This window comes from Paramisgurnus dabryanus, chromosome 20 (assembly GCF_030506205.2).
Source record: "Paramisgurnus dabryanus chromosome 20, PD_genome_1.1, whole genome shotgun sequence".
Lineage (NCBI taxonomy): Eukaryota > Metazoa > Chordata > Actinopteri > Cypriniformes > Cobitidae > Paramisgurnus > Paramisgurnus dabryanus.
This window is the reverse complement of record NC_133356.1, coordinates 12,362,546-12,386,382: the sequence shown is the minus strand read 5'-3', so window position 1 is coordinate 12,386,382 and position 23,837 is coordinate 12,362,546. Positions and strand designations below refer to the sequence as shown.

The 23,837-nt window shown below is 37.7% G+C and overlaps 1 protein-coding gene across 2 annotated transcripts in view; it reads left to right on the top strand.

The window, feature by feature from the left end:
- Positions 1-5,409: 5,409 nt before the first annotated feature.
- The window catches only part of jag2a (jagged canonical Notch ligand 2a), a 35,080-nt gene continuing 16,652 nt past the window's right edge, over positions 5,410-23,837 (top strand). For both annotated transcript variants that reach the window (XM_065296437.1, XM_065296436.1), the window contains exons 1-6: positions 5,410-5,636; positions 6,150-6,470; positions 12,440-12,500; positions 19,194-19,448; positions 19,619-19,679; positions 21,486-21,616. In XM_065296437.1, coding sequence (XP_065152509.1) covers positions 5,574-5,636; positions 6,150-6,470; positions 12,440-12,500; positions 19,194-19,448; positions 19,619-19,679; positions 21,486-21,616 — 892 coding nt within the window. In that variant the 5' untranslated portion in view covers positions 5,410-5,573. The remainder of the gene's footprint in view (positions 5,637-6,149; positions 6,471-12,439; positions 12,501-19,193; positions 19,449-19,618; positions 19,680-21,485; positions 21,617-23,837) is intronic.

The following is a 23,837-nucleotide window of genomic DNA, read 5'->3' as shown; positions in this document are numbered from 1 at the left end:
TACACATATTTGAATAAATATATCTGTTTCACTATCTCTGCTGTTGTACTGGAACTTATTTGGTGTTTTCGTTCATGTTTGATGCTATTTCCCTTTTAAAAACAAAGGTGCTTCATGATGCCATAAAAAAACCATTTTGGACTAAATGTTCCATAAAGAACCTTTAATGTCTGAAGACACTTTGTGTTTCAAAAAAAATCTTTTTGGTGAACAAAGAAATTATTCTTTTAAGATAATTTAACTAAATGGTTCTTTGAGAAACAAAAAATGGTTCTTCTATGACATCACTGTGAAGAACATTTTGAGCATCTTTATTTTTAAGAGTATCCTTTACAAAATAGAGGTTTAAATGTTTTGAATATAAATATTCACAATAAATTGTTTAATATAGACTGATAATTCAGCACAATAAACCATTAAAGACTTTAGATTACATGTGGCTGTTCTTTTTCGTTTCACATTTGTTAATTTTGCATTTAACATTCAACAACACAAAAAAAATTCACAAAGTTACTTCACAGAGTAAAATTGTATGTGAATGCCCCCAGTTTGTTGATAGAAGTTGCTGCTTGATTTTTGTGCTGTATGCAAGCAGGGCAACTTTTACATAACATTCATGCATTTGGCAGATGCATTTGGCCACTCTCTTTATTAAACCTATAAATTTGGTCATTCAATTTGATTCAGATTTGCAAAAGTCCAGTGAAAAGCTATTTTGTTTGAAAGATAATTCTGGGGTAAAATGTTCGTGCACAGCGACGCCTGCTGGCCGAATGGGATAGCAGATCTAATTTTACATTACTCATAAATCTTTTATCGTATGGAGTACAATCTGGGGTTGCCTATTAAACAAATATTGACAGTCTTGGTAAAACATTTATTCATTTATAATATCTGGAACAAATACACGAGGGGCAAATACACTTTGCTAATATATTTAACTATTTGTTGATACAATGGGTTCCTTAAATTCCAGGATGGAGTTTATTGTACCATTACATTTCAGGTTTTTAAATGTTTCATGTAAACAACTTCTAAAAGTTAGTTAGATTTAAATTGATGCGACAACACTTCAGTTCTTCTCCCCGAAATCTAAATTATATTCTTTGCTCCTTTTGGTGATTGTGAAGGTTATTGCAACAACCACAACTTAAAGGTTGTCAATACAGTGGAATACCTAAAGCCTTTTTCTAATGGATAACATATTTTATTATTAACTATCAAACTCTGGTTTGGTTTCTGTTTTGATTCCTTCAGCAATAGATGCTGAAAAACACAAACCACTGTTATCTTTACAGAGCATATGTGCAATATGATATAAATGCTGAAATCATAAATTATCATGAAGATAGTGATTTACAGTGTAACACTGCGTTATTATGTGGTCAGGTAATAATTGGATTCTGTGTAAAAGACTGACCATAATACTGCATCTCAGAGCCAGACCATTTAAAATCCTACTTAAAAGACACTCCTCTGCTCACACACACTATTAACTTAATCCATATGCAGACGTGCAGACACCATAGGCCTACACTCACTTTCTGAAGTCACAACAGCTGCTGTATTATTGCAGCTACCAACCTTCACAGTTCTTTGAGCTTTTAGATGATATGTGTGTTAAATGAGTATTTAATAAGTGGTAGTTCAAAAGATCAAGACCTACTGTTGTGTTGTGCGTGTTTGTGATGCAGTGTGGAGACATAATGTCTAGCTGTAATGCTCAGGTAAAGGTTCAGTCACCATCTCCCACATGTCCTGTGTGTGGGCATGCCATCTATCATCCGAGGATAAATGGCAAATAATCCCTACAGCGTACAAATCTGATGCCTTTAATGTAATGATTGATCTAACAACAAATATTAGCGAATATAAAGATAGAGTTGCAACAATGCACTTTGACATTTATGAATTTCTACAATATAGTTTGTAAGTGTTTCAGTCTATAAGACAACTTTACAGGTGAAAACACAGTACAACAACATTCCTGTGCCTCTGGTTAACCTAACTTTAACCCCAGTAGTTAACCCTTATTTTAATGCATGACATCATCACCGTGTGTACATTTGTTAGCATAAAGTCACTAAGATATTGTCAGTTCATATAAGGACAATTAGAAAATGATCAATCACTGACCGACATGTTTATGCTTCCAGAAGCTTTTGAAATACAAACCACCATGAATCTGTAAAGAGCCAAAGATCTGAGGCGTCACCAAGACAAACAGATTAAACTCTTTAAACTCTTGACTGTCAACAAAGTTGACTCCATTTAGAACCGACTCTAGAACTTAGAACTGCGATGTCACATAGAGCCCTTGAAAATCTCTGGAGTGTTCTGTAGTTACAGTAAACAAAGATAAGAGCCTGCCTCATCTTCTCTTGTTTGCCTGGATTTTTCCTCTCTTATGTTTTCTTTTGATTGATAAGATCTGCCCAGGCATTACTTTTGGCATTAGGACAAATGTGTGTGCGTTCTCACAAACGTGTGTGTGTCTCCTTAGCATGTAGAGGCCAGATTTTCCTCCTCTCCAATTCTCCCCATCTCCATTTCTTTGGAAATTAATTCCACAATCCTGAACATAAAAGGATTACAGCATCAGATATAAGGGGTTGCCCTCCAATGTCATGTCAGGGTTCAGAAATTATAACCAGGAATGTGAATTGGCATAGGACTGTACAGGTAGAGATTTACTGAGAAGGAGGTAAAGGGACACATCCTTGACATATGTTTATGATGCGTGGCGTTCTTGATCCGCTGAACTGAGCTTTTGGAAGTGTTTGGAACAGACATGGAATGTCTGTGGAATTCCCCTTGAATTCCCTGGATAACGCAGTAGCTTTGACAGACATCTCTAAGATAAATTAGCTTTTTGCTCCACCCCTTCTCTCACTTTTGCAGGAAATGTTACCTCATGAAGAAAAATGCCTCAGTGTGTGAAACACAATTGCACAGGATCTCTCCCTGCCCAAAACTTTTTGAAACAAAACACGAAAACGCGTAGGAGTGTTGAGTAGGCAAGAACTCATTAAATGAGTCTTAACAAGTCTAAGCAAGAGAAAAAAGCAACAGATACGGTAATAAGTGAAAGTACAAGATCTTTGAATGCAAAGCAAAACTAAAGTAGACGTAAACTTGTTGCATATGGCTTTCAAAATAAATGGTTTTCTATTCTTTTTTTTTTAAATAAAAAAACACACCCGAAAATTTTCTGATGTTTAGAAGGTCACAGTCACACGCGAGATCCTTAGGGATTTTTTAAGAAATCTCCTCCTATTCAGCACTGTATATAAGCAACACAATGTCTTATTGTGTATGCGTGTTCGTGTACCCCTCCCACTCTTATGGCACATTAATGAAATGAATAATTGGCACAGCTGACTGAGCTGATAACAGCTTCATTCTCTACACACCCACCCACTGCTAGGCACGCATATACCCGCTTGAGGTTAACCCTTGTGGGCCATAGACCTAAACGAAGCCTGACATCAATTCTGGATCAGAACCACAGCTGATGTTCTGGGCTTTAAAAAGGGACCTGCTACATGTGGTGGGGTCACAGCATTGCTAAAGCTGCCAGCAGATTGGATCTTGTGAAACAAGTTTTAGTTCAGCTTCAGTACTCTGACATTATTTAAAAGTTTTGTAATAAAAGTTGATTTTTGTGGCACAAGCAGCACCTGCAATTCAATCTACATTTCTTATTCATTTTTTAAGTTTTTTAATTTGTCATTATGGGGTACTTTATGGGGTGTATCAGGTTGCAACATACCAAAATTGACAAAAGTGAAAATCGAAAAACTACTATTCACACAGTGTGCCATGTCTCACCTGTTCAGTCACCCAGAGAAAGGTGTAAAGGGCAGATGCGTACACATTCTGCATAATAGGCTGTAAAAGTCTGACTTGAGGTCAAAGGTTTAGCACTTTTACACTCCATCACTGACATTACAAGAACTTCACATCTCCAAGTGACACACCTGCTTGCTTACACTTCTGCTCCATTACACTTGATTTTGTTTCTTCAAGAGAATGGAAAGATTGCAGAGAGAGGATGAAGATAAAGAGAGATACAGAAAGAGTGAATGCACACAGTATTTCTTTCTTATATGGAAGTCAAATGGTACTGTCAACTGTGTGCTTACCATCATTTATCAAAATATTTTCTTTTGTGTTTATCTAAACCAGTTAAATTTTTGATTGCAGACAAAACTGATGACAACGGAAAAAAAAACATGAAATGGTCATAATCCCAATACATGTCTGAATCTGACATGTTAAAATGACTCACGTGCATTCATGGGAAAGCAAAACCCTTACAGTATGAATCACGTTCAGTGGTGTTAACAGAGTACAGGTGCCTTTCTATCAGAGCCCCAGTGTGTCACATCCTCAGACTGCAGTGAGTATTGTTCACTTAGTTATTATTCATCTGCATGCAGCACTGGGGCTGATTTCCTTTCTTTATTCTGGCCATAGAGGAACGCAGGATGGAGTCTGACCGTAAGATTAGGAATATAGCGTCACCCATTTCCTAAAGCAAGAGAGAGAAAGACATTGATTAACAAAAATCAGGATACGATACACCCATAAAGTAGATTTCTGATATAGTCATGTAGTCTGTTGCAAGTTCAATTTCTGGCTTTTTATTAGGTTGGCATAACGCCTTTGGGGTGGGAAGGTTTTTGCAAAAAAATGCTTAATCCAAACATTCCCACGCTGATTTATCAGGCACAATAATGACCTCATGAGATGAGAGAGTGATATGGTCAAGTAGCTACTAAATACAATCATTTACATGTCTTAATCCTCACATAGCTCGTCTGAAGTTTATCTTTATTTTGTGTTGATATGATTACATACATAATAAAAAGTCAAGATTAGATCAGGTCTAAGCATAATAACATACATTTAGGAAAGATGGTGATGGACAGTCTGGTGTAAGGACTCACGTGCAAACCAGTACTTAATTCACTAGAGGGCGCTCTGTGTCTGTTACCCAGAAAATTAAGTTTTAGACTTCAATTTGGATTGTGAACTAACGTACAATATAAAAATGCAACCAAAAACCTTAGTGTATAAAAATCGTTTATAGATAGCAGCAGCACACGTAAAACAATAGTTATGTTGTCATTTAACTGTAACGTTTTTCAAAATATAAAATTATAATTTGTGCAAAATAATTAAACACTTTTAAATATTAAAAACCCCTAATTCATGCTTCAAATCTTACATTTCCACTTACAAAATCATTGATTTGGTCGGATCTGTGATTTATAGAGCGAGGCTCCGCCCTCTAAACTTGTGGTTGGCTACTTCAGACGTTCTACAACTACTAATGACTTCCCAATGGTTTACTGCACTGTCAATCAAAGCACGTTGAGGCGGCTATTAGTTGACTGATATAGTGAGAACAGCCTGACTGAGAACGAGTGGATGTATGTGAATGACTTTCATCTCATCTTCTGCAGCGCTTGCGACGAAAGGAATCACTTTTTGAATGGCTGGATTTTGTGGATAACCCTGCATAGATGCGTTTTTTTTAACCATGCCGTATTAACTTCATAGGAGTCATGCATAACTATTTCGGAGGTTGTTTCTCACTAGTGTTCCTAATTTTGACGTTTTGGACTGAGGTGAGTTAAAAACTTTCTTGCGTCATACAGTCCACTTTATTAAATGTACATTAATAAATCAAGCGGTTTACTTTGAAACGAAATTCATTCATTTTTGTTGTAAAGTTAGATTTTGGGGATTTTTATTCTAATTCAATTATCCCGAAATCATGTGATCCTTAAATGCGTATTATAACCTGTCCGTGCGCAGTGTAACGCATCTGCAGTGAAACTTTATGCATTGCCTACAGTACATTATTAATTAAAAGTGTTTCATGTGTAACAGTCATATTTAATTATTGAACGAGTCACAATTGTTGCAAGTGCACTTGTGGCTTTCTGCATGTAAAACAATCAAAACACTCCTCAAATCAGAACATATAGGCTATATAACACAGTGGAGTACATTGCACTGACTTAAAATTTCTGTTTTATATTGGGTTTGTTTTAACGCCAGCAAGTGAAAACAATTTCAGTCAATCTTGGCAAACAAACATATATATATATTTTACCCCCTGTTTATGTTATTTTTAGGTTTGCCACTCATCGGGTTATTTGGAGCTTCAGTTGATGAGCTTGGAGAATGACAGGGGCGAGCTCGCGAATGGCAACTGCTGCGACGGCGCGCGGAGCGCACGAGACGGTCTGTGCGACCGGGACGAATGTGACACGTACTTCAAAGTTTGTCTAAAGGAATACCAGGTGGAGGTCACCACGTATAGTTTATGTACATACGGCACTGCGAGCACGAGCGTGCTCGGGGGAAATACGTTTCAGTTGAAAGGACTCAATGGAAACCCAAACAAGGCCAATGACCTCGGGACCGTTATCATACCCTTTCAGTTTGCCTGGCCGGTAGGTATTTCTATATGTTGTGTCAACCCCTTTATGTTACATTTACTATACAATACATTAAATATACTTTATATAAAGGTGTCCATAATGCCTTATAAAGAACATTGTAATCCGTTATAATATTGCTGTCATGGTTGGTTCATGTTCGAGTTTAAGGGCATTTTTATATTTGGTAGACGCTTTTATGAAGGTACGTGGAGTGCATTCTTTATAAGTTTCCTCTGTTTTTTCTGGGATCGAACCCATGACTTTGCGCTGTTAACGCAATGCTTTTCCAGTTGAGCTATGCCTGCACACGAATATCTGAAAACACTCGTACTGTATACTCATTGCAAAGCAAATCTTTGAGTCGATGGAAAGAGCAGAGCTCGGTGTCGCACCGGTCATTGGTATTAATCGTGTAGATGATGAGAAGAGGGTCTCCGGTTACGACGCGCGTACGGCTGCGCGGGGACGGCTGCTGCGTGCGTGTCTCTCTCTCTCGCGCGCGCTGAGTATACTTTTACACGCTTAACTGATGGTGTCGTATTTATAGGTTGTAGCGTGCCTTACTTCACATTCAGCGGGACATGGCTGCAATATGGCCATGTACTGTATTACAGAGTGCAGAAGGAAAACAATCTGTGTAAATGTCTGGTTTGAACTGCGAAATCTAGTGAAATTTCCCATAGCTAGTGACTTTTTGTTACACCATATTTCACTTGGTTGTTCTACAGGAAGCCCAATTTGCACATTAATTACAGCACAAATAAAGAAAACATGCACCAAAGATATGAAGATCTCCAATCTTGTATGTGCAACTTAAAGAATCATTATAAACTAAGAGCCAAACTGAAAAGCAATGCAAATTCTATTTTATGAATACGTTGTTAACAATTAAAACCATTGCAAAAATCGTTTTTATAGTCGGTTTTGGCACTCCTACACAATGCAGATCCCACTAATAACACATTACCAGCAGAGACTCTCAGGTCTCCATGCAGGTTTTAGCATGGATGTTAGCATCTTTTCCATGTTAAAAGAATTGTCTGGAATGGTTATCATTAAAGTTTGACAGTAGCGTGATCTCTTAAGAATGCGTTTTGGGCAAACGTGAAATTGCATTTTGAAATGGGCAAAACAGGCACGATTTACACAAGACAAGAGTTTTTGACTAGAGCTGGCATGTTTATGGAGTGTTATCACAACTGAAGTGATAGAGAATAGAAAGGCTGTGGGAGTTGTCTGCTTGATCACATTTCAGATTAAGGCATTGTTGCTAAATAGACCAAAACAGATAGGTTGTAAGATAATGCAGGATGCATTACTGTGGGTAAAACATTTAACTCAAACCACACACTGCTTAGATCAGTGTGATTGTTGCTGCTTTTTTAAAACCTAATCATTCTGTATTGGTAGATGGTGGTTTGCATTGAATTATTCCTGTTTTCCTACAGATTGAGTGGTGATGATATCAGTAGCCTGGGGCAAGAGCTTTTTGTTTTCATCTGTTGGGTACACACACGCCTTTCAAAATGGTTTTCTTTTAAATACACAGTAATTGCTCAGTGTTAGACATTAGTGTATGCAGTACTGTATGAGGCATGTGTGCTCCTGCTCAGATATTTTGGGATTGTACATGAATACTTCTACTGTATGTATGTGTTTTTTTATTGGAGTATTGATATAGTCACTGCTGTTAACAGAAAGGCACTTCAACTTCCCTGGTTTATTCAATTAAGGGTTGGTATCCTGACATGGATACTTTTTTTACTGCTGCTGTGAATACTTATGCATATTCACACTCCTGTTTATACTGGTGCAGACAGCCCTTAGTAGAAAGCAAATCTTCCTGCTGTGATGTTTAATAGTGCAATCCATTATTTTTGTAATTGGCAAACTTCAGAATCAAATACTTGCTAATGGAAAAATCTTCCCATAATGTTAAGTGCATTATAAATGCATTTCAGTCTTCGCAAATGCACAAAGAGCAAATAGAAATAAAGTTGGGTTTGCATGTGTTCTGATGAAACATTAGGTTAAGGCTGCATGAACACACATGGTCTTCTTTGATCAGCGTCAGTCGAACTAAAATCTGCCAAGACGCTTATATCTGCCATTGTCCATAGATTCTTAGCTAATCGGGTGTGCCAGGGGTGGGATGCAGTTTACGGAAGGTGATGTTTATGAGCCTTATATGTCCCGCTGTGGCTGACGTCCTACAGCTGCGAGATCTTTGATACTCTTCCAGCATACCATGCTTTGTTTTTGGATAAAAAATCCCATCCAACTGAGTGCACACCACCATTTTTTGTTTAATCTTTTCCAAGCTTCCCAAGTTCATGTCCTGTCTCACAATAAGGAATTTATCAGCCTTTAGAATACACAGTATTTTTAAAGCCAAACTGAAATGGATAATTTATCACGTTTAATTATATCAAAAGCTTTATAAGCAAATTAGTGGCTCATTTGCGACTTGAGGTCAGTGGTCACTTAACAGGCCTGTTTAGACCAAAATGAATTTCTTTGCTGGTTCAAGCTTGAGGCTGGTTTACTAGTTACTGCAAAACTTGCTGGTCCATCTCTTTCAACCAGAATCTAAAGCACAGAATATGTCTGTATCCACTGTCATTCCTGAAATTACGTAAATGTGGACTAGCCAAGATAAATTTCTTCACTTCGAAAGAAAGACAGAGTGTTTTACTGAAAGACACAGAGACACTAATTACAAGCAAATCCATTACCTATACTCCTCACAGTTAAAACATGGGTGGGGTGTTTACTAACTTGCCTCAAGACTAAATACTCCCAAACTTCTGGTCTCCTTTAATTTTCCCCTTTATTCCTTTCATTTCTGCTCTCTTTTCACCTCCTCTTTTCTTGGATGAGGGTTGAGTCTCTTGTTTTTCATCTCTTCTCTGTTCTGTGTAGTTGGCTAAGCATTAGATCACGGGTGTTTGGTGCAACCTGCTTCACATTCTTTATCTGGACTGATTTTTCATTTGCTGGCTGCAGAAATTTTAGCAATTGATATCAGACCTGCTATATTCCCATCTGGCCTGATTCTGGGTCTAATTTATTGTAGCTTTATGATGCTACAATTGCACACAAAGTAGGTTTTTTTCAGCCCATGGTTGGGTTAAAACCTAAGAAAGATCTAGATTAATTTAAACCAGTGGTTGGGTTTGCCCATATTTGACCCAACTACGGATTGAAACAAAAGCATTTATTTAGAGTGCACTTTCACTTTTTTATCAATCAATACCTCTGTCTAAAATCTAAGATCTGATGAAATAATCTTAGAAATTAGTGCACAAAAATTATTATTTTGGTGTTGCCCTCATGCAGCCTCTCATTGCTTATTGCTTAAACTTAAATAGCACTACTAATTCTGTGCCACAGAAATTTGGTACTGTACCAACCTGCGAAATTCACATTATTTATTTTTTAAAGGAACAGTTTCTGCTCTATGTTATGCATAGAGTAGATTTGTACTTGTATTAATGTTGTACTAATCCTTGTGTGTGTATCTGTGATAATAAAAGTAATCGGGCTGTGGTCTTGCAGTATATGACCACGCTGCCCTCTGAGGTGTAAAAACTGTGGCACTGCTTGCTTAGTGTCACTTAGAAGGTGTAATTTATTCATTGGCAGACTCAGAGTACAGTATGTGTGTGTGTGTGTGCCCGTGTATCTGTTGGTATGTGTATGTGGGTGTCTTATTGCCCTTTGACTAATGAAAGATACATGTAAAATCTTTCCCTCTCCTCCTCTCTAAAAACGTGGTTGGTGTCTAATCACTGTCTTTAAACTTTATTACACTGTACATAAAAGCAGGTGTTCATGTCAATACTTTTATTTGAATAAAATCAAATTTCAGTGTCTTGGACTGATTAAATCTGTATTTAAGTATCTAAAATGATATGTCAAAAGGCATATACGAAAGACAGAAAGACATTTGGATTCCCACTATTTGTACACAGTGGGAGAAATATCATCCATGTTTATTGCATTTGTCTCATTTTTATTGCCGATGCCTGAATGAGTTTAACATTTTGATTTATAAATCAAGTCTGTCTATGAATAGTCTGTTTGAGGTACAATGCATGGACTGCAAAGTGCTCCAGGTAACAATTCATGAGTGCATCTTTAAAAAAATCTTTGTTATTTCCAGTTTTCAGTACAGGTACAGAAAATCTGCACAGATCTGCATTTATATAAATGTATCCGATTTTTAAACATCACACTTCATCTTGATGTCATTTTATCTTAAAAACCCATGTATAGTTGCAAAAAACAACAAATGTTGCATCATTGATCATGCCATATTACTGCCATAATGTTATGATATAAGGACTTGATGTTGGTGATGGAAATTGTGTATTTTAAAAACTGTAATTTTGCTCTTTCTGTAGAGTAAAGAGATCATTTTGTTCTGAATAGTTATATGTGCACACACACACATTCATGTGAATTTTGCTTCAGGTTTAGTTCAAGATTTAAAGCCATGCCTGCATCAGATGTATTTTCTTCCTACCATTTAATGCATGCACATACAAGTTTGAGTGGTTTGGCTTCACTGATGTTAGCGTGCTAATTCATGCTTCCAGAGAAAAGATGCGAAAGCGTCAGCACACGGAATCCATGGGCATGTTTCCATGCAGTCTTGTCGCCCAAACCCCCCCCCCCCCCCACTTCTCAGCCAATCACAGACCTGTTCATGTTCATTTCGTGTCTAAACATTATAAAAAGCCTTTTGTAACACTCTTCCAAATTAGTTGCAAAGTAATTAGTTTGATTTACAATCTAGACATTTACATTTGGCAGCATACAGTGGTTTCAAGCTATACTGTACATATTTTGAGTATGTGAGGATGTGCACTCCCTGGGTGTTGCTGGTATCCAGTAGGAAATCCAGTTAGAGTTTTTCCTCAAAAGTTGTCGTCATGCAGGACAATGTTGGTAATCCCAACGACGTTTAGGGTCTGTCAGATTAAAGGGAAGAGAATCAAGTACCCCTCATTTGAGTGAGGGAACATGAACTCACCTGCCTTAAAATCGGCACGCATCACTCACTGTAAAGTGCTGCTTGTTCAGGAACCTTTGAAGTTTTCCTGCCCCTGCTCTTAGTCGACACAGGTTCACAAACCATTTTCCCACAAAATGAATGAGCTGAAGAATGTTCTTCACTGGAGGCATGTGCCTGTGTAAAACACATACACATACACATAGATAAACAGCACACAATCATTAATAAATTGTTGATGACTACAGCTGTGACCTAATACACACACCCACAGGCTTGCAACATCTAAAAGTTTACCTGGTTTATAACCAAGCTAATCAGTCACAAGAGCGTGAGAACCAGGTTACTCACAGTATTGCCTTGACCTGCATCCTTTCAAATGCACTTACAAACAAAATCAGTCTCACGCACACACATATTAATTTAACATATCTGTCAGTGACTTTATTTTTTTATACAAGCTAACTATATATGGTGAATGCAGACAATCCATGCCAAAATTTTCAATCTAACCTTGAAACTCTCGCAAAAAGTAAATAAAAAAATCATGGTTATGCCATGTATCGTTTACCTACAGTATATCGCTGTGAGGTCTTTATATATTGTGGCACTTCGTTGTTTGGTAAAAATCCAGTATTCCCATAATTTTTTTGTCTTTTATAAGTTTATTAAAGAACTTTGTCTTCTGTCTAAACATATTTAACCATTTTTAAATAATGAACATGTGACTTACATACACCAGGTGACCTGTAAATGCAAAAAGCTGTTTCATGCAAGCGTAAAAAACCTTTTTTGCAATATTTGAAGTTTTTGCGAAATTGCCGTGTTTTTATTTGTCAAATTTTCAATTTGCACAATTTAAAGGGTTATGCAAACACAGCTATTGATCTTTTATGTTTGTCCACTTTTATGTGAAGACCCACATGTATACTGGCTAACCTCTCTCTCTCTCTTTCTTTCCCAGCGTGCATACACTCTGATCGTGGATGCTTGGGACTGGGACAACCAAACATTTACTGACAACAGTGAGTAATGATTTCCCAACACTTTGACACACATCACTATGCAAGTGAACAGTGGCGCACATTTCAGACATACCTAAAAACACCGCCAGCTTTTCAGAAATGCCAACAGCATTTCAAGTTCACATCTATAAATGGCACAGACGGCAAGTAACCTTTGACCTTGGACTGTAAAGGAAATATATAAGCATATTTGACTGGGTAAACATTCTTTGCGGAGCCATGCTTATATAGCCATGCTTAATTCAGTGCAGATGGACTGATGGTTTTTGAGTGTTTCTGTATGTCAAGGCAATTCATCTTTGATCCAGAGGGCCACAGACCTAACCAATATCTAAACTTTGTAAGACAGGAGTCCACCAATATCAGAGTATGTTATGTAATTGTGTCTTAGTGATCTCATAGCCATTTGGTGTGTTTTTTAGTAAAACCTTTGTACTTGGACACTGCTGGTGTGAATAAGGTAGACAGGGTTGGATCTCTGTGGTTGGTGTCTTACATGCCTCAACAAAAGATAACCGGCATGGCAGGCCAATATGGAATATGTGTGGACAGAGCTTGGCAAAAGGAGATTTTAATGAAATTCCAATACCTAATTTCTCAAAAATCCACACATCTGCCGCAGCTTGCATGCCTGTAAATTAACTTTATTTTTGCAATGTCAGAAATCACGTTTGATCAGAATTCACATTTCACTCATTGCCTCCTCTCGTTTTTAATAGTGTGATGAAAGTGCAGGACATGTTAGCACATGGTTTAAATACAGATAGTTTCTGGGTGCGTGTTGTCTTACACAGATGCGTCCTGTTTTCCTCTTTTCCTTCTGGTGTTCTGTGTTGCCCCATTAAAGAGAATGAGTCGGACAGGAAGTGCCATTAATGAAGGAATTTAGTTTATGTTTTGGGTGTGCCTGATGATTTATAAGCATTGTAGTTTTGCAGAAAAAGTGAGAATTGCCTCAGTTATCTCTTTATCCTCAGGTAGGTTTATGAAGTGACCTAAGCAATTACATAATATATGAAGAGCACGCAAAACCCTGTATGTGCATCTGACATGTTGTCTTATTAATTATAATTTTTTTATCATGCTCTTATGTTTAGGTGAGTAATTTCACTTTAACGCCAATGTAAAGATTTAACTAAAATGTCTTATTTTCATAAATCTCACTTTAGTCATGATTTCATTGGTATTTAACACATTTAAATGTATTTCGCAGCAAAACGCTCTAAGTGCATGCAAGCTGTTTTTTGCCAAAACGTCTATTAAGGTATTGTGATGCATGTGGCTGGCACATTTGAGTTGTATTCAGGTCTAAGCAGGGCTGCACGATTATGACAATAATCATAATTGTCGTTTATTCACCTTGATATTGTAATCACAGTTCTTTCACAGTTGTCTTTTGCGCACTTAGATGACTTCACCTGGCATTAAGTGGATTCTGCCAACAAACCAGCATTTTTTAGATTAATCGGATTTAAAGCGAAAGTATTGGATAAACATATAATACGTACCTGGGGGCGTTCAGTTAATATCATTATCTCATTTTTTGACTGAGGTGGTGTTTAGCTGCTTTTGCATGTGCAGCCAGGTACTTTTCTAGACTTTTTAAAGCATAGTTGAATAATTGTGGATTCTGTTTATATTTATGTTTAAATATGGTATGCGGATCTGTGTTGACATGCATGTTTGAAGGTAATTCAGAATCATTATGTGTTTATGCATGTGTTGTTACCATGTTATAACCATTTTATTACACAACCGTGTACTAGTGCTTTTAAGATGGGCATGGAGGTTGTTTTGGGATACAAATGAAACTGTTTATACCCAGCGTGTCGTATTTAAAGTCTCTGGAGAGAGTTTGGGATCTAAAGAAAGACTATGATGTCATCGTCTTGTTAAGATATTAATTACTGTAGCTGTAGTTTTCCACACATGAAGTAATATTTGTCTGAGCAGCTGCAATGCTACTATACAGACACATATATACACAGATTTTCTCTTACATGCTTTCAACCCCTTATTAACAACGAATAAGTCATGATAAACAGAAACACAGGACTACAATTGCAAAATCAAACGCACGCAGACACATAAAACAAATACACTTTACCCCATAAATTATCAGGCTAAGGCCCACTGACAGAACTGGCATGAAGATAAACTACCACAAAACACACACAGAGACTTTAGTAAACAGTAACAAGGCACAATGAAATGTAACTCTGTGGAATTTATGGAGCCCTTGTGCAGGGCATTTATTTGTTATGAACAAAAAATTAAAACATACATAAGATCTGACTGGCAGATCATGACATTTTTTTTAAGATGACTGGCATTGCATAATCCAGATGTTTAGACATCATCCAGCCAGTGAAAGCTTCTGAATGTTTCCGAATATGGATCAGCGCCAGGAGTTATTGTTTGTTAACGGATGAGTGGAAATTCCTTAGTACTAGGGGTAGTTGTTTTCCCTTTGTGGCATTCGTTTCTGCAGATTATGGATTAACATTTTTCTGTGCATCATTTTGCAAAAAATTTGTTACAAATATTTACAGAAAGAGTCATGTCTACTTCATTTTATTTTTTATTGTTTAGTAGTTCAATAGTTTCCTTAATGAATAATTTAATTTATTAATAAAGTTTACTTTGATTAAATGTGTTGAATATTGCAATAAATGTCTTGTGCTTGATAAAAAGCATAACGAAATGAAATGAGTAATCATAAGCTTTCGTTTATATGTGTGTATGTTTTCATGTTACCTGGACGCCACAGATTTATGCAATGTCAACAGTAGAGCAATTCATCATCATAGCGTCTAATTTTCCTTTTATTTTCCAGGTGTGATTTTTCCACATCTACCTTCCAGAGAATTGCTCCAAGCTCACAGGTGTAGCAAAATAAAAAAAAACTGGTATGACTTTAGATGTGAGAAACCGGTTTGCTGTTTGCAGGGCATCAGGTAGTGAGGGGCCCGGCGAGGAGAGGGCTGTTTACCTTTCAGGATGTCCGTCGCTCCAGTTCTGCGTTTGGACTTTAAACAGCTCTTGCTGGCCAGCAGGTCAACTGCATTGTTCATGTATCGTCAAGGGGCAGAAAGCGGCGTCATTGTGTTTCACTTTACTTCTGGCTGGTAGATCGCAAGATGGTAATAAAGTAAATAAATGGAATAAATGGCAAAAGGAAGCGAGGGACGTTAAGCAGGTGGGGGACATGGACCAGGGAACAAAACTTAGAAAGAAAGTATATGTGTGTAGTTGTAGAGGGAATTATTTGTCCTTGTCTGGCTCTTTGGCCTATTGTTTATGATATGTTATCGCTGTGGCGATGGGGGCCGACTAGCACCCATTGTGATAAAGGCAATGAAACAGAGCAAACTGGAGACAGACTGATGAAGAGATGTGAATGGAACAGAAAGAAAATAATTGAAATGAGAAGAAACATAGGAAAGAACAGAAAGGACGCTTTGTTTAAAAGCATAACAGCAGCATTACGCTTTCAGGTAAAACTGAAGTCTTGGTGTTGAGTGAGGCCGGAAATAAACACAACTGATTACATTTCAGACCAGTCAAGAGCTAAATACCTGTTTGATTGTTAGGGCTCTTGTGCATATATTTTTTATGTATACTGTATGTACAGCGGGGAAAATAAGTATTTGACACATCAGCATTTTTATCAGAAAGGGGATTTCTAAGTGGGCTATTGACACAAAATTTCCACTATATGTAGCCATCAAGCTTGAATTCATACAAAGAAATCAGAACATTTAAGTATACAAGTTGAGTCATAATAAATACAGTGAAATGACACAGGCAATAAGTATTGAACACACTTTATTTAATACTTTGTAGAAAAGCCTTTGTTGGTGATTACAGCTTCTAGACGCCTCTTGTATGGAGAGACCAGTCGTTTGCATTGCTCAGGAGTGATCCTGGCCCATTCTTCCACACAAATGGTGTTAAAATCTTGAAGGTTCCTTGGGCCTCTTTTATGAACTTTGATCTTCATTTCTCTAACTGGGCCATTCAAGCAACTTTATTTTCTGTCTTTGAAACCACTTCCTTTGCCTTGTGTTTGGGATCATTGTCCACCCTCTTTTCATTTTCAGCTTTCTGGTAGATTTTACCAGAATGTCCCGGTACATTTCTCTATTCATCCTGTCTTCAATAATATGAAGTCTGCCAGTACCCCTTCCTAAAAAGCAGCTCCAAACCATGATGCTTCCACCCCCGAACTTAACAGTTGGTATGGTGTTCTTGGGGTGGTGGGGAGTGCCATTTCTTCTCCAAACATGGTGTGTAGAATGACTGCCAAAAAGTTACATTCTGTTTTCATCTGACCATACTGTAGTCTCCTAATAATCTACAGGCTTCTCCAAATGCTCTTTCGCAATCTTTAACCGAGCCTCAACATGCTTTTTGCTCAGCAATGAAGTTTTGTATGGTGAGCATGCATGGATGCCATGGCGGTTCAGTGCACTGCTTATAGTTTTCTTTGAAACAACCTGCTGATACAAGGTCTTCCTGAAGTTCTGCCCGAGTGGTTCTTGACCCTTGGAGGACTCTTCTTTTTACTCCTCAGACAGGGATCTTACGTGGAGCACCTGATCGTGGCCGGTTTATGGTGAAGTGATGCTCTTTCCATTTCCGGATAATGGTCCCCACACTGCTCACAGGAACATTCAGCATTCTGGAAATGCACCTATTACCATTCCCATCATGAAATGGTTTTCAACAATAAGATTACGAAAATCTTTAGAGAGGTCTTTGCTTAATCCCATCATAAAGTCTTTCCTGTGTGCCTCCTGGGTAAAGAAAAGCCTCTATAGGCCGTCAATTAGGACTAAAGCAACTGATATCAATTAGTACTGATACGGGGCAGGTTTTCTCTTTCAACACTGACAGATTTCAGGAGATCTCCTGTCTTTCTATGCCATTTTGCACCTTGTTCTCTTCTTGTGTTCAATACCTATTCCCTGAGTCATTTCACTTTATTTATTATGACTCAACTTGTATACTTAAATGTTCTGATATCTTTGTATGAATTCAATATTTGGCTTGATGGCTACATCTGGTGGAAATTTTGTGTCAATAGCCCACATAGAAATCCCCTTACTGATAAAAATGCTGATACTTATTTCCCCGCTGTATATGATGAAGAGCTCAGATACAACACCTGCTAAGTGCATTTAACATGTTTTCTTCTAATGTATTCTGCCAACAAACCGGTATTCCTGAATGGTCTGAGGTCGGGATTAAGTGGATTTGAAGTTAAAGTATTTGATGAATGTATAATATGTGCAGAAAGCATTCATTATCACCAATATCATTATTTCATTATTTGATGGAGGTGCCATTTGGCGGCTTTTGCATCTGAGCTGCTCATATGTATATGTATATTATGTATATGTATATGCATTTGTATATGTACGAGTATGTGTGACTCTATTCTTGAGCTGGCTTATCTTCAGGGTCTCTAACACACACACACACACACTTGCACACGGACACATGCACACAATTACACAGTCACTCTACCCAGTAACAGTCTCTAAGTATCTCCTTCAGTGTATATAGAGGAGGCACGATTGGTGTGTATTTATAAAACTAATTGCTGGAAATGAATTGGGAGATGAGTACTAGTTTTATTTATATTTCAAGTGGGGAGAGAAAGGAAGAGACGACACATTAAGGAAGTGAGGACAGCAAAAATAGGGGGGTGGCACATTCGACATGAAAGAGAGTGTTGAATACCTTTTTTTAGTCGGAAAGTAGGACAGTATGTCAAAGCTTTTGTTCCACTTCTGGAATCAGGTGTCCATTTAAGGAAGAGAGCATGTGGATGGAGATGCTGTGAGTGAGGGCAGCTGGGGAAGGATTTGTGAGCAATTGTGCACAAGGGAGAGCACCTTGGCTAATGGTCAAACTTAGGGGTCTGTATCCTTCAGACATTCTTAAATAGCAGGGTTTTTTTTGGGGGGGGGGGGGGGCTATACCAAACCTATGGTTATTGTTATGGGTTGTGGGTATTTTCTTTGGGACAGACATCAGGGGTTCAAACAAGCCTGCATTTTTAGAGTCTAAAATATTTCCCCTATTCCTGTGGGAATATTATGAATAAGATTTCCAAGTTTGGAGGCCAGTTTATTTTGAATAGGCCTGATGCTGTCCCCACTCTTCTTTAATATGCAAATGAGTCTTAGGTAAGAGACTATCCCTTTGCTGATGATGTCATCTCCAGATTCATTCAGTTGTGAATTTCTTGTTTGGAATAAAGGGTTAGGTGGTGAAACATGAGAACCATAAGCTAAAGAGTCAAAAATCAAAGCACCTATATTCATGAACATCTTAGATTAGATTTGAATCATTGATGTTGTGTTCCCTTAGCCCGTTAAGTCTTTTTCCCACACACACCCACGTACTGTACCGACTTTCCCCTAGATTGTGACTGCAGTTGTTAGCGAGGTCACTGTGTTTCTCTTCTCAAGAGGGAACTTGGGTGTGTATGTGTTTTTTTGGAGGGGTAGGGGTACTTCCTGGTATGTTCCTGATTGTATTATTTCCTCACTGGCTCCCAAACAGTCTGAGACACAGAAAGAGAGAGAGAGAGTGTTCCACTAAAGCAGGAAGACCAGCATGCTTCATTATTGACCATGTTGTACTGTGCACGTGTAACACACACATTAATATTTCTTGCAGGTGATGAACTGTTGATCGAGCGAAGTATTAATCGTGGTGAAATGAACCCCGGTGAGGAACAACAGCTTATTCGGCACAAGGGTCAAACGACCAGCTTCCAGTACAGCGTGCGTGTGCGCTGTGACCAAAATTACTACGGCAACAAGTGCAACAAGCATTGTCGCCACCGAGATGATTACTTTGGCCATTACCAATGTGATCAATCCGGCAATCAGCAGTGCATGGAGGGCTGGATCGGGCCAGACTGCAAGACAGGTGTGTGTATACTGTATGTTGTGTAGTGAGCATTATTAATAGGGTGACCTTTGTCAGTGTAGTCATCTGTTTGTTACTGTATCATCAGTTATATAGCAAAATGGAAGGAGGGAAATTATATGGGAAAACATAAATATAATTCAAATCATTTACACATCGATGTTTTTCAGCTGTCTGTAAACAAGGCTGCAGTGAGCTTCATGGAATGTGTGACAATCCAGGAGATTGTGTGTAAGTCTTTCAATTTTAGTTTTAGTTTTAGTCTCTCTTTCTCTAATCTCAAGCTTTCCAAAGACATAAATGAGTGTGTTCATAAGTGGTTACATTTTTAATAAACCATGAAGAGAGCTGAATTAGGAAGCTACCTTATGTACAATATGTGTATGGGGTTCAGAATATTTTTTTTACTGAATAATGCACAGTATAAATGAAATATCTAAAAAGGCATGTAAAACAATTCATTAGGCAATTAAAAAGGTTTAAAATAATATTTTACATTGTTGTCACATGACTTTATCATGTAATATATCAAGAATTTGGTTCCAAAACGCGATAAACGCTATTTAAAAAAAAAATCTTCATTTTACGTAAAATTCGATATCCGCCGTGTTATTCTGTCATCTTTTCTCCATTTTTTCCAAACCGTGGCAAATGCCAGTCCTCCTCCTCTGCAGAATGCAATAAATCTGCTCAACAAATCACAGCGCGCCATTCCACCCCTTGTAAACAACAATGGCGGCGCGTTGAATACACACAGAATCCTAGTTTTCCTCATCTACTTTGTACTTTGTGATCAACAATCAAACTAAAACAGAATAATACTTTTGATGGCATTTATTAACCTGCGGTTTTCTGTGGTGAAGAAGAAACGTAAGCCATCAAAATCTAATAATTTATGTGAGAGGCACTCGGGCAAAGGAAAAATGCTGGCTGTTGCTTGTTCTTACACGACAGCATCAAGCTTCTATCATGCTAACACATTGACCTCAGGGGATCTTTTGAAAAACTTTCCATTATTTTACTCAAAGTCAACGAAAATCGAGCAGTAACAAAACATTTTACACCCGATCGCTGTCAGAAAGGTTCAGCGACGACGTCACAACGATGACAGCAGCAATGACGGTGTTATTAATATGACAAAGTAAGTGTTTTGATTAATGCTATTAATGTTTATTTTTTTATTGGTGTATACCACTAGTCAACTAAATGAATATAACATGGCAAAGATGAATGCACATTTATATATTGATTCAATTGATTTATAGCATTTTGAGAAAAAAATTATCAGTTTTTATAATAAATATTTGAAAATCAAATTATTGATTTGATTTTTTAATGTTATTATAACCTAAAGATGCTATGTGAAAGTTTTTAACAGAAAATAGTGGTTTTCATCTTGTCACTTTCTTGGTATAGAAAACAGATTTTTACCAAAATTAGTCAAAATGGATTTATTGCGTTTTGGAACCACATCTCCATATTCATTTTGAATTGCATTTTTAATTACATTTTATACAACATTGCTGGCACACTAAGATTGTTGCACCTTTACAAATATGTAAGCATTTATGCACATTGTACAGAGCATATGGTACCGGTATGTATGTATGTACTGCAGGAATGGTAAAGGCAGTTTGTTAGTATGCCATACTAAATATACAGTAGCCATTATATACAGTGGATTGTAAGTGCATTTTTGAATGATTTTCTTTTTCTTTGCCATACCCCAATCATCTTTTTAAGCATGTGAGGTGGAAATGACCTTTGATCACCAGTCTGTCTGGAATCCATTGCGGTTTAAGATTAGGAAAGAGACAGAGGTCATGACCTGTGTCTGCTACTAGAAAAACCTTTACACCCCACCATTTCCAAACTCCCCTGGCTCTCTGTTAATGATGTACTGTAGTATACAAAATGTGTAAACGTGAAGGTGTGTTAATGTAACTAAAATATACAGTTCCACTTTAAAGCTAAGGTCTGTATTTTTAACGTTTTCATACTGTATATTTCTATGCTCACATTGTGCTGGCATTGTAGGTGTAAATATGGCTGGCAGGGTCCACTGTGCGATGAGTGTTTGCTGTACCCGGGGTGTGTGCATGGGACCTGCGTGAAGCCCTGGACGTGCACTTGTGAAAAGAACTGGGGTGGAATTCTGTGTGACAAAGGTAAGGAATGTTCAGCAAATACGTTCACAAAATACACTTACTGTCCTGCCAGCAAAACACACATATGCAAACACACACAGTTATATGCAACCCTCTTTCTCTCTTGTGATCTTTGTGTGTTATGAACTGAAACTCCTCACTTAACTCATGCATGTTTTGTTAAGATAGTAAATGCATGCCATGCAGTTGATGTCTGTTCACTTTCACTCTGGACCTTCACACATTTTCCTCTTCTAAATGGAAAGCTAAAATGTTTTCTGCCATGTTCTTTCCTTCGAGATAAGGAATATTTTGTTTGATAAAACCACCAAATGAGGAAGTTAATGATACAAATGATTCAGTTATCATCTATCATCAAAGCTTGCTAAGATGTTTACACCTGGTATTAAGATGTGTTTTGGCTCTCTGGATTACAAGTAAACAACGCTAAATACAGGTGTAAGAAGTTTTGAGCTCGTCCACTTTTAACCACATTCATAGGCAGGGCTTTCAACCAGATTTTTTTCCTAATTGGTTCGTTCCGAACAGAAACAGTATTTTAACGTTTTCGGTTCAACCCTAAAATTGACTTTCCTGAACCGGTTAGAACAAAAAATAAAGTTCCCGAACCGGTTAATAACGTTCCATGTCAGCTGTGGGACATACAAATAAGTTAGCTGATCGTTAGGACATTAAACTTAAATTATTAGTCTACATAATTTCCTTAAGTCTCTATCTTGTCATTAAACATTAAAAAAGGCTACATTATGTAAGTGGCATAACTGTAATTCTGACATGCCAACATTTGTTTCAGCATTATACATTAATTAAGACAAGGACAATTTCTGCCATGTCATTTATTGGCTAACCACTTAAACAAATATTTTTATTAGAAAAAGAATACTGTGGAATTTCGAGATCATTTTGTTTGTATGTGTCCTGTCAAGAACAGAAAGATTGTTTGCTTGCTATTTGAAACGCGTCTCTCCGTGTATGCACTTTTGAGTGCACTTAAACATGCGCACACAGACGGAAGGCAAATTGTTTTTCAGTGCTTTAATCGCCAAATGTAGTTGAATGGACCACAGTATGAGACACAGTAGCGCAACTCTCTCTCAAGTTTATACATCAAGAGTTCTGATCCTTGAAGGGCATAGAGATAATCACATTTGATTGGAGTTGGACCAGACCCATTCAACCACATGTGCGTGCGTCTGTGCGTACAGAAAATTGCTCACTTTAGCGCCTTTTTGCGGTTAAATTGTTTAAAATCACTTAAGTGTTAAGTGATTCAAAGTTTGCAAGCCTTTGAAACATGTGCAAATGATCAACTTTCACCCTATTTAAATTTGCGTATTAATCCGTGAATCGCATGCGAGCTGAACCGTGGGTCGTGATCTGTACGGATCGCAGATCAACTAAGATCAGTTACACCACTAATTAGTATAAAAAAACAAACAAAATCTTGAGATACTTGGTAGCCCACAATATTTACCTTTTATGATTGAGCATTAACGGTACATTCACACGGGGCGTAAGCTTTAACGCTTAACGGAAGGCTTGTCTGAAGCGTGGCCAACAGCCAATCACTGTGGCCGCAAAACAAGCTCCGGTCTTCCATAAACGTAACTGGTTCTGCCTAGGTTATTTGCATAAGGCGATATAATTGGCTGACGCACGCGTTGCCGCTTGAAAAGTTGAGAAATGTTCAACTTCTGCCGCGAGCAACGGCACTGACGCGGCGCCGACGGATCCACAATTCAGTTCGCCAACGCTTGACGTCACCCATTAAAAGTGAATGGGAAGCGTCAACGCTTACGCCCCGTGTGAATGCGCCGTAAAGACTTGGGTTTGAGTAGGCTACTGGCTGGTGGCAAGCTTTTTATTTCTCCGATGAGTCAACGACGACCAGAAGTGAACTTCACAGAGCCATATTGCACAGAAATTTTTTTAAAGAACGAAAAAAAAAATAACGGTATTAACCGGTTACCATTATTTTAAATAAACAATTCTGTTCCGGAAAATGTATTTTTTGCAAAACATCAAAAGTTTCTATTTTTCGATTTCGTTCCGTGAACCAGTTCAAAGCCTTGTTCATAAGTGATCCAACATCCACATATACTGTATCTAAGTGGTTAAAAAGTTTTTCTTTCTTGCACTGAAGTGATGCTACAGTATGTACAGTTCTGGATGATTTAAATGATATTTCAGCTTTTAATACATTACACTTATGTGTTTCTGC